Raw genomic sequence first — 12,730 nt, forward strand, 5'->3', positions numbered from 1 at the left:
TCAACATTGTACTGGAGGTCCTAGTCAGTGCAAGAAAGCAAGAAAAAGAAATAAAAAGCATACAGACTGGGAAGAAAGAAGTAAAACTGTCCTGATTCACAGCTGACATGATCATGTAGTTAAAAATCCTAAGGAATCTGCCAAAAGGCTCCTAAAACTAATAAATTAATACAGCAAACTTGCAGGAGAGAAGACCTAAATAAATAGATACACCATGGTCAGGCATCAGAACACTCAGTATTGTTAAGATGTCAATTTTCTGTAGAGGATGGACTTGAGGACATAGGGAGGGGGAAGGGTAAGCTGGGACAAAGTGAGAGAGTGGCATGGACATATATACACTACCAAATGTAAAATAGATAGTTAGTGGGAAGCAGCTGCACAGCACAGGGAGATCAGCTTGGTGCTTTGTGACCACCTAGAGTGGTGGGATAGGGAGGGAGGGAGGGAGATGCAAGAGGGAGGAGATATGGGGACATATGTATACATATAGCTGATTCACTTTGTTATATAGCAGAAACTAACACAACATTGTAAAGCAATTATACTCCAATAAAGATGTTAAAAAATATATATACAGGCTTAAGTTGATTGCAAAATGAATCTTTCATTGGGGTCTGGAAAATCTACTCTCCTAGCAACTATCTTTCAAAAAAAGAAAATTATATATATATATAATTCTAATTTGCTATTTGAGGTTTCCAGTAGAATGACTGTTTTGAGCAATAGTAATTTCTTTATTCTTTCTTATAATAAATCAAAAGAAAAAAAAATGTGAATTTTCTCCAAACCTATAGAATCAAAGAATACCCAACTAAAATCCCAGTAAGTTGTTTTACAGAATTAAACAAATTGATTCTACAATTAATGTGGAGAGGAAAAGTACCTAGGATAGTCAAAACAACTTTTAAAAAGAACAAAGTCAGAAAAGTACCTGATTCCAAAACATATAATAAAACCAGAGTAAACAATGCAATACAGCATTTGCATAAGTTAGACATATTAGTTCAATATAACAGAATAGAGAGGCTAGAAAAAGACTCTAGAGATTAGAATTTCAACAACAGTGTCAAGGTAATGCAATGGGTCAAAAGACAGTCTGTTTAATAAATCATGCTGGAATAAAGTATCCATATGGAGAAAAATGATTTTTGACCCTTTCCATACACACACAAAAAATTCATTCAAAATGGATCAGAGATCTAAACATAAGAGCTAAACCATAAAAATTCTAGAAGACAACAAAGCAGAAAATCTTCATGACGTTGAGCTAGGCAATACATTCTTAGATAGAAACCAAAAAGAATGAACCATAAAAGATTAAGAAACTGGACTTCAACAAAAGTGAACACCTTTTTCATCAAAAAGGCACCAGTTAGAAAATGAAAAGGCAAACCACAGGTTTGGGGAGAGAGAGGGAGAGGGTGGCAGGCAGGCAGGTATGGCCTGAGTCTGGTCCTAAGGAACGATCAAAAAAACCCATGTCAAAGTTCAACATAGAGAATGAAAGACCCATATACTTTAAGACTGGCATGGACATAAGAAACAGGGAAAGAATGAGGAACTGTTGCAGATTAAAGAGGAAGTCTAAAGTATGACAACTAAATGCAACATGTGTTCCTGGATAGAATTTTGGACCAAAAAGGAAAAGGAGACAATATTGAGACAGCTGGCAATATGTGAGTGGGGGTACGAATTCATAACATGATGCTGGTGTCACACTAATATTCCTGACTGGGAGGGGTGTAAGGTGGTTATGCAGGAGCATGTCCTCACTTTGGGAAGATGCACACTGGAGTATTTAGCAGTGATGGGGTACCATGTCTGAAAAAGTCTATAAGTATAGGAGAGAAAAGGTGAAGGAACAAATGTGGTAAAATGTAAACAACTGGAGAACCTGGGTGAAGGGGAGGCATGAATTCTTTGTATTGCCTTTGCACCCTTTCTGTATGTTTGAAATTGTTTAAAATGCAACAATAAATAAATGAATTGATAAATGGAAAATGAAGAATTCATTTATGAATTCATTTAAATAAATTCATAAATTCATTTATGAATGAAGGACTCAGTATTTATACCCAAACTGTGCTAATGATCTGTATGAAGTCAGTTAATAAGCAGTAGAGCTAAAAACCATTCACTGCAACCACTCGTTAAAAACATTCACTGGCTCCACATTACCCACCGAATAGGGGGATTATATTGAGATGATGCTTGTAAAGCACCTGACTTATTAACCCAGTACATTGATGGGAAGTAAACAACTTTTAGTATCCTTTCAGAATTCTCAGTCTGGTATTTAAAGACCTCCATAATGTGGCCACAATTTGTCTTTTTCTTCTTTTTTAATTTACTTATGTATTCAATACATATTTATTGTCTTTTCTGCCTCAGTCTCTATATTAGGTCCTGGGGAGACACGATGAATAAAATAAATATAATTACCGGTTTTGGTGGTTAGGTGAAACCATCATCCAGCCAAACTTGTCACTCACCATTCTGAAACAAGGCTTTCCTGCATCTGAGTGTTTATTTACCAGAACACTCTTTCATTCATTTCCTTATTCAATAAATATTCTACATCCCCAGCTATCACTGTACCTATTTGTCAAGGCATAATTCAAATGCTTCTTTCTCAAAGAAACTTCTTTGATGATTTCTCAAGACAAACTGATGACTATTTATTTGTTCCTCTCATATGGTACTTATCATATTTAGCCTTTTTATTGAAGTTACTTAGTCACAGCATTTTAGAGCAAAAAGAGATCATGTTTGGCAAACTCCAATATCAACCGTGTAAACAGGATGGTAAAGAATCTAGGTGTAATGGGAGTGGTGAGGGCTGTGGCCAAGTAGAAAATATACGCCTCCTCTAAAGGCATTCAAATTCACACTCTTCTTCAAACTGTGTGGGCAAAGATAAACACCTCTGAGTTTGGTTTCTCTGATATAGTTTGAGGTACCACTCCACCTCTTCAATCCACACATATGGAAACAAGATCCAGGAGACAAGTGGCTTGGCCAGTGTGTCTCAAAATTGTGGGTAGAAGCAGAAACAACCTGGTGATCACAGATACTGTTTTCGACTTTATTTTAATCTCCCAAGTGATTCAGCCCTGAATGACGACGGAGCTTCTCAGGGCTGGTGACCAAACAACGGTTCAATGACTCAACGCCACCCTCCCTCCATCAGGCTATCTGGAGGCCAGGCCCTCTTCGCACACGGAGGGGGGATTATGTCCATCAGGTGCCTGATGAGGTGAAGTAAACCAGGCGGTGGCCCGTTTAACCTGCTTTGATTGCAGACGTACCTTGAGAACGCTGGAGAGTACCGCCACACGAAGCGGGGACGCCACACCACACGTGGCTCTGCCCACGCACCTCGTCCCTCTTCCGCCTCGCCAACGTAGGCAACCCTCTGGCGCCCCGCATTGGCCCGCACCAGAACCACCTCTCCTCCACCCAGCCCCACCTCAGGCTTACATTGAGAGGTGACCAGGATGCAGAAGAAAATCAGGAAGCAACGGATGTTGTTAAAACGCTGACAGCGGGGAAAAGCCATACAGCCCAAGCCGCAGGGCCCCTCCAAACTCTCTTTCTGTTCTTCCCGTACCTTCTTGATACTGGGGGCCGTGGACCCAGCCTGGTCTCTTTCCCTTTTTTTGAAACTTCCGAACTTGATCAGGCTAGCTGTAAAGATCCTGAAGCGCGGGTATTTTCCCCTGGCTTTCCCGGCCTCGGCCTCCGAGGGCACGGTGTTCTCGGCAGGCTGGGCCAGCGCAGCCCGGGGCTCCACTTCCACTAGGTCTTCTTGCATGGCTCCGCCGCGGCCCGCTGAGGCAGGGGTCGTGGCTGACGCTGGGCGGCGCAGGCGGGGCGGGCCGTGGGCTGCGGTTCCCACAGGCGCGGTGCGGCCTGCTCTCCTTGCTTCAGCGGAAAAGCTTGCCGGGCACGGACGTCGGGGAACTGGTGGCCACCCAAACCTCCAGAGGGAACGTTTCTCCTTGGGCAGGAGGCAAACGTCCCGCGGGGAGGCTGACAGTTGCCCTGGGAGAGCTTAAGGGCTGTTTCCTTCTTTGCTTCCACGTGGGGAGGGGGAGGGGGTGGAGCGAAAGCTAGTACGACTAGATTCTGCTAACTGCTCACACAGGGGCCGCCAGAGGAACTCTAATGGAAAGGATCCATTAGATATTTTGATCCACTAGCATCAAAGGATGCTACTACTTATTTAATACTTTCTCGTTAGGAAGCAAGGAAAGAGAAATGTTCAATGATGGGACAGTAGAACTGTCTCCCAGTTTACCCAGACTTATTTTATCGTGGTGTTTTTTGAACTGGATGATCTCGCTAGAAACAACCTGAAAATTGTTAAATGACCAGGAGAAATCAGAAGACATGAAAAAGAAACTTCCTTTCCATTAGAGTAGGGTTGTTTTTGTACCTGGGAAAGTAAATCACTTTCCCATTCCCCTATTTAGGGAGGAAAATAATAATCCTTTCTGTTCTTAACTAGGGATAGAGTTTCCAGGACAATAATTTCTATGTGTAAAACACTTCACTTAGAGGAGCAAATGGATGAAAACCAGCAAGATTAAAAAACAATGTACTTTCCCAGGCACAAAAATCTTTCTGAAAAGAAAGAATGTAAGAGAATATTACCAGGATATGAAACGTGTGTTTTTATGTAAAAATGCAATTTCTTATTGGTTTTCTTTTCTTAGGCAGAAATACAAGTTATTCAGGACATATGTATGGGGAGGATGACTTTCCAGGAGAAATGAAACTATCTTTCCTCCCCTGGATTAGACGTTGTGTTATCAAAAACAACCCAGCTCTTCAACAAGTTTTTGTGCTGCTAAAATGGTACTGGGGCTGGTAGACCAGGGGAAAAAAATCACTGAGAACTGCGGAGGAAGGTACCAGAGACACCACCATTGACCTGAGGCTGGGCTTTCTTCAGCAGAGCTATATGCCCATTGGTGAATGGAAATGTTATTTTGCCTATACTAAGAAACTTAATTTGTCAAATATATGTAACTACATACAGAGGAACAATGCCCTAGTTTTCCCATGTTCATCATACTCAACTAGGATTCTCCCTTCATATTGCTTCCTGACATTAATAAGCATAAAGGAAACAGAAAGCCTAGGAGGTAGGAAAGAGGTTGGACTCTTATTCTTGTGCTTTGGTACCAGACTGGGCACTGCCTGAGAGCAGAATGAAAAAGACAGCTCTGATCAAAATAAATGGTACGAGTACTTTTACTTCTACTCAAAATACAGAGAGCCAAACTGAATGTTACCCCCACTCTAACAACAACAATAACCAAAGGAAAAAAGCAAAAAGAAAGCTAGATAATTTTTTAAATTATCACTTTTTTGAGCCCAAAGCAACCAGGTGAAATGATTCCAAGGATACAAACACCTTGGAAGAAGGATGAGACTCACAAACTGTTTCACCTTTGGCAGAGCACAGAAGGAAGAAATAGCAACCATAAAAGAAGATAGGAAGAAAACACCTGAAATTTTAATGAATACGTAAAGGCTAAGTGAGGCTGGCACAACAGTTTAGAAACCTTAGGAACCTCAGACACAAGGGGAATCTACACCCACTTACCAGATCTTTGTTATTCAAAAGGATAAATGTGCTCTCCTCAATGAAGAATGCATTTAATGGTGATAGGTTGCCACTAAGGGAGAAGCAGGAATACTCACTCATCCTTGTACCCTCCAGCTCTGTATTCCTGACGCTTTTGGAATGCAAAGCAAAAGCGGTTCTGCCTCTGAGATTCCTGCCCCCCAAACCCCTGGTAAAGTTTAGATGTTACAGGGAGAGGGACAGAACAAAAGCCATTTGTCATTGAGGGAGGGGCAGGAAACCATCCTGTCCTGTGGTCCACCCAGAAGTTGGCTACCACCAGAAGAAAGGGTAGAAATAAAAACTATCTTCCAAAGAGGGAGGGACAAGAACATCATTCCTTCCCAAGGACTGCCACCAAAACAAGGCAAAGTCCAACCCTTGAAGCTCAGGCACTCAGGGCCTAAGATTGAGGCTGGACTGGGGAACTTAACCCCTGCTTCCATTATGAGTTTTGCGTGAGTAAAAAGCAATAGCATTCCACCAATATAAGTGGGTCATGAGAGGAAAGGGAGGCCCAATCTTTGGTGCCTGAAAGCTGAGGACGGAGTAGTAACACTGACCAAAACCTTCAAGTACTCCAGGTTTCACATGATACATAAGGTAGCTGCAGTCCCCATTAGAAGAATTTTAACCCTGTGGTGCACTGAAGATAAATATAGGAAAAACAAAACCCAAATCGAACTCTACTTCTGTCAGCATTGACAAACCTACACTAATAGCCGAACAAAAGAAGAATCATTGTTTCTAGATATAAATACATCAGTCTCCAATATTCTTTTATATACAATGTCTGGAAATTAGTATTAAATGGTCTAACATATGTATAATTGAGGTACCAGAGAGAAACAATGAGGTAGAAGAATTATTTGAAGATATAATGGTTACAAATTTTACAGAACTAATGAAAGATATAGAACCACATATGCAATAATCTCAGAAAACTCCAAGCAAGATAAATACAAAGAAAAACACACTTAAACATACCATAGTCAAGCTGGTAAAAATCAATCCTAATTAGGGATGTTTAAAGAAAGTCAGAAAAAATAGAAACATAACTTATGGAGCTATTCATTTTTTAAAAGTTATAACAACAGAAACTATGCAGGCCAGAATACAATGAAACTATATCTCTAAAATGTAAAAGAAAAAAGATCCAACCAAGAATCCTTTATTCAGCAAAATATCTTTCAAAAATGTGTATGTAATGTAATACAATATGTCATTAAAAGACAAGATCTACATGGTCATTTTAACAGATGCAGAAAGAGCATTTGAAAATATTCTTCACCCTTTCATGATAAAAAACACTCAAGAAACTAAGAATAGAAGGGAACTTCTTCAAACTGATAAATGGTATCTGTGGAAAACTTCCAAATCATATTTAAAATGGTGAAAGACGAATGCTTCCCTCCCTAAGGTCAGGAACAAAACAAGGATGCCTAATCCTGCCATTTCTATTTAACATTGTACTGACAATTTGCTATAAACTGAATGTTTGTGTCTCCCTAAATTCATATTGAGATTCTAACTCCCAATGTGATGGTATTTAAAGGTAGCGCCTTTGGGAGGTGATTAGGTCATGAATGCAAACCCTCATAAATGTAGTGTAGAGCCCTCATGAATAGGATTAGTGTCTTTATAAAAGAGAGCCCAGAGAATTCTCTCTGAGGAGTTAAGAGGGTAAATCTTTAAAGTTCTCATCACAAGAAAAAAAATTTGTAACTATGTGAGGTGATAGATATTGACTTAACTTATCATGATAATCATTTTCCAATATATACATATAGCAAATCATTATGTTGTACACCTAAAACTAATACAATGTTATATGTCAATTATATCTCAGTAAAACTGGGAAATAAAAAGAAATAATATGAAGTCTGTACAAACTCTTCCAGAAAACAGAAGAGGGAACAACAGTATAGTAATTGCAAGAAAGAGAGAGAATAATAAAAACAAGATATTACTGTTTCTATATGTGTTCATAATATTTCTTAAGAAAATAAATCCAAGGGCTCTCACAGTTATATTACTAGTATTTGCAAACTTTAGGGATAATTGAGTATAGAATGAATTTGTTTATATGCTAAGATTCCACTATCATAATGCAATAAAATTCTGTTTTTGCAGAAAACTATGGCACTAGAACAGCATCTAGTTTTTGCTTGTCTAGTATACTAAATTTTTTAAACCACAGCCTATAATAAAAAGCATATTTTACACTGCAACTCAGTACACACATATACACACCCATAATGTGTATATGAGTGTATATATGTATGTGTGCATATGTGTGTATGACTGAAGCACAAACATACGCATGACTGAAAAACTCATAAACAATACATTGTAAATTAATTTTTAATATTGGTAGCAACCTTCTAAATGAAAAACACAGGCCTAGAATATTTTTCTTTCTCCTAAAGTTTTCTTAATAGAAAGTTTCAACAAACTGAGGTTCTGCAGACTTAAAACTACTCTAACACAGTATGTGCTCTAGACACAATTCCCCCTTAGGGTTTAAGGTCGAGACAACTAAATTAGTTATGTTTAGACAGCATACCCTTTTAAAAAATTTACCAGTATTTTGTTTTGTTTTGTTTTGTTTTTAGGCGGTGCTGTGGGGCATGTGGGATCTTAGTACCCTGACTAGGTATCAAACCCGTGCCTCCTACATTGGGAGCATGGAGTCTTAACCACTGGACTTCCAGAAAAGTCCCCAAAGCTTACCAGTGTTTTATTTGCATAGTTTATTAAAATATTATTATTCACTTTTTACTTCCTTTCCCCTCAATTAAAGTTTTGTCAATGTTGTTCACGACAGATACACAGACTTTTATTAAACATCTAGTGGGGAAAAAATGGTTAACTGCAGGGTTTCTCACACCTGTGCTGCAAGGAGATTTAACGTGTCGGGGATAACACTTCAAGTAACCGTTGATACATTAGTACAAAAGATAGCTTAGCTATGAAAACAAAACTAGGCCCTAAAATTTTACGGAAATAATGTAGGTTCCATGATGGCAAGAAAGACTTCTAGCATGGCCTAGTTGCAGGATAGATGTTTAATAAAACATAACTTTTGTTATGAGGTCATCGTCTGAATCAGTACTGTATTCACTTCTTTCCTTCACCTCTTTCCTCTGAAAGTAATAATAACATGGCTAATGTTAGTCTAGAATTAGGCAGTACTTGAAAAAACCTGTACAAAGCAATCCTAACTGGGAGCTCATTGACAAACATTACTGGTAAAACACTGACTACTAATTTGGTTCTTGATTCTATCCTTGATCTATCACATGTAATTGAAGAGACAATTCTTAATGGAGTTTAAGAACACACTCAATATTTTGTTGGTTTATAATCGGTTAGAATTTCATGTGCCTCAGCAAATTTCCATCAATTCTACAGTCTATATCAGATCACCAGCTAAACCATAAATACATAACCTTGACTTCACATTAGAAATACTTAGGAAGCTTATAAAAATCTCAATACCCAGGTCACACTCAGGCCAGTTAATTCAGAATCTCTGGTTGTGAGGCCCAGGAATCATTATTTTTAAAAATTCCCCAGTGACTCCAATGGGGTGCCAAGTTTGAGAACCACTGATACAAGAATGTAGCCACCTCTATGGATCACTTTGAAATGTGGTACAGACTGCAGATATTCCTGTTAAGAAAAAGAGGGTGAAAAGCCTCAAGGATAACATTTACTTATGACACGTAACATAATGCAAACCTGCTTCCCTCTCCTGTGGTCTTGATTCCTGTGCTTTGAACGGTAAATATGAACCCTATACCCTGGAATACCAAAGTCCTAAAAGAACCCAATAAGAAGTATTCAATAGAATCTTGGTCCATACTTCTTACTGATTTGATATTTTGGTCACAGGTTAGTTGAGACAAAGTGAAAATGAAGTGGAAAGGGAAGGATAAAGTAATGAAATGTAGGTAAAGACAGCTCCTGAATGGGCAATATCAGCTTTCAGAATTATGTGAAATATCAGCTTTCAGAATGTTACTTGTTGTCCTTACATGTAATACTAATAATGAGGTTGGTAGTTGCACTAGCTCATAAAGACATGTCATCAAAACACTCTTAGTGTACAGAAAACACTCAGTGAATATATCCTTCAGAACTAAACTGATCAGCTGCCTTCACCCAGACCCTTAATTATTTCTTTTTCCCTCCTTCCCTCCCTCCTTCCTTCCCTTTCTTCCTCTCTCTACTTTTTCTGGATCATTTTTCATTTGACAGCAGTAATCTTTAGAAAGAGTTCTAGGCATTCAGCTCCAGAAGCTTCAAGATGAGTCCAGTAACTATGCAGATTACAATAAGAGTTGTCAAATTTATCTTTATTGTATTGAAATTCCCAGGTAGTGTTGGTTAAGGAACTCTCTCCTTTCCCTCTCTAATAAAAGAAGTAGCATAGATCCCAAGCTAGTCACAAAGGGAATTCTAAAATCCTTTAGTTAAACTAAAATTAAAACACAATAATCTTTTTCTTGTGTCAGTGAGTTTTGAGATTAACTAATTAGACCTTTATCATCAGTCCTTATTTTGGGAATAAATATCATTTTATTTTCCATCCTTCATAACTTTTTCAAAGTTATAGGAATACAGTTTTTACCTAAGATTTTTTTTGAACTTCTACATAATGTCTTAGTATTCCGTTTCCTAATATTTCTCATTTGATTTCAAAAACCTGTTCTAAGACTTTCAAGTGTGTCATAATGGTAATTTATAAAAATAATACCAAAGTTAGAGCTATTCAAATAAAACATTAAAAGTTGTTACTATGCAAGTGACCGACTGGTTTCCCTTGAGGAAGAAGCATTTTTAACTAGTGATTTGGAAGCTCCTTCCCAATAATTAAGAGCATGCTTTTGTTGTAGAGTCTTGTCTTACAGACATAGGTTTCAAAAAAAGGAAACCTGTCTATGAGTTTGTACAGAGAATTGTACATTTGGACAAAGTCCATTCCACATCTCTGATTTTTTTCTATAACATTTATTACATGGTAAATTAAGTACAACCTGTGTAAATTTAAAAACAACAAACTATAACATTTATTACATGGTAAATTAAGTACAACCTGTGTAAATTTAAAAACAACCAAAAAGAAACATTTAAAAAAAAATACAGTCTGCTCTTCATCCCCCTCAAATTTTGAACTGTATTACATGATAAGTTAATATTAAAATCTTTAAATAAAGATAATATGTGCTGCAACTAAATATGCAGCATTGTATTCAAATAACATATTTAATCTAGTAGAAGGTAATTATTATAAATGGAAAACGTACTACATTTGGAATCAGAGACTTAGGTCAAAATCTGTCTTCCTTACTTATTAACCTTATGTCTTTGACAAGTCATTTAAACTCTCTTAACCCAAGAATCTTTATTTATAAAATGGGGATTCTCCCTAACCTACTTATTTCATATGGTTTTTTTGAAAATCAAAGGTGACAATACAAATGAAAATGAATTAAAACTACAAAATATACAAATTTTAAACTTAAAAATAAAGTAAATATTAAAATAAAATTTTTAAATGATTTAAATTTTAAAATATTTTTTAAAATGTTAACAAAATTACCACAGTTCTTTTCTCCAATGTTTACTGCAGGGATTTACTTCTAGCTTAAAATAAAGTCTCATTATTTACCACACAAAGGGTAAACTGCTTTGTTACGATATGTTTCCATTTCTAGAATCTAGGATAACCCTGTTGGATTTTCAAAATTGAAAATGAGGAAGCAAAGAGAACTGTAATTTGTTGTGTGCCTACTCTCTGCCAATCACTGTGCTAGGTATTTAGCATTTCACTCAGTTTTTCAGATATACAGGCTCAGGAAAGTTAAGCCCTTTGCTTAAAATATCACATGGATCAGGAGGGAGCTAGGAATTCTATATTCGATCTAATTCAAGGGTTCTTGACAAGGAGCGATTTTTCCCCCGGGGGGCATTTGGCAATGTCTAGAGACATTTTTGTTTGTCACAACTCAGGGTGAGGGGTAGGATGCTACTAAACATCCTACAATGTATAGGAATAGCTCCCACAACAAAGAATTATCTAGCTCTAAATGTCAATAGTGCCAAGGTTGAAACGTCTTGGTCAAATTTCAAAGCTCATGCTCATTCTACCATGTAATATCGAAAATAAAAGCTGTTTCTAAGTTTAAATATTCTACAATATTCAGCTGTCACAGATGTACCAACTTCAATCTAAGGTGTACTCTCTCTGTGTTCTGAGTGTGTCTGGGAAACTCCATTTTAAGATCCCACTAAGTTATCTTTTCATTCAAACAATAAAGAAGGTTCCTGGAAAAATTTCATGCTTATCAGTCCAAGGAAAATGACTCAAGGTCAGAGAGCAGGGATGATTTTGAGAAAGGCTGTAGGTATATTACTCAGATCACACCCTGGCCCCTTCTCTCCCCCAACTCCCCCCCACCAAATAGCACTGTGTCCTAGTAAGAAAGAAATGGAAGCAAACACTAAAGGAGTTTTTCATGAAACTCTAAGGCACTAGGAAGCTCTATAGTAGTATAACACCAAAGAGAGGAAAGAATACTATTCCTATTTGGAGTTGCCTCTTGAAAAATGATGCAGATACATGAGTAAGAGCAGTATTATGCCCCAACCTAAGTTTGGACCAGAAGGACTTCATTTTTGGAAGCAAATCACACGGAGCTTAATAGTGTTCAAAAATTTGTAGCTTCAAAATACCTTTATAGAAGTTTGGCAGCCAACAATAACTCTAGATCTAGAAAAGAGAAGACTATAAGGCCAGTATTTTTGTATTCCTTGACTCTGTGAATGTCACCAACACCCTCTCAGTTTGAAGTCTTGGTAGTCATCTGTAATTTATTTTTCTTCCTAACTCCTGGGAACTCTTCAGACCCAGTGTTAGAAGAGGATTTCCAGTACTGCAATCTATTTACCTGTTTTACCCTCTGAGACTCTATGTAATATTTTATTTGAATAAAGGTTTCCATAGTTCAAAAACTATTTGGAAACCTGTGGTTTTTCAGAATGAAATTTGCAAGGCTCTTCCTGCTTTGACTACTGCCTTCTGAC

General features: G+C 37.6%; 1 protein-coding gene across 1 annotated transcript in view; it reads right to left on the reverse strand.

Annotated features, from left to right (window-relative positions):
- Nucleotides 1–3,817, reverse strand: part of SLCO6A1 (solute carrier organic anion transporter family member 6A1) — a 100,137-nt gene extending 96,320 nt beyond the window's left edge. Inside the window, exon 1 of the mRNA XM_059919083.1 lies at nucleotides 3,484–3,817. Within this exon, the coding sequence (XP_059775066.1) occupies nucleotides 3,484–3,817 (334 nt within the window). The remainder of the gene's footprint in view (nucleotides 1–3,483) is intronic.
- Nucleotides 3,818–12,730: the final 8,913 nt, after the last annotated feature.

Source organism: Balaenoptera ricei, chromosome 3 (assembly GCF_028023285.1).
Source record: "Balaenoptera ricei isolate mBalRic1 chromosome 3, mBalRic1.hap2, whole genome shotgun sequence".
Taxonomy (NCBI): Eukaryota; Metazoa; Chordata; class Mammalia; order Artiodactyla; family Balaenopteridae; genus Balaenoptera; species Balaenoptera ricei.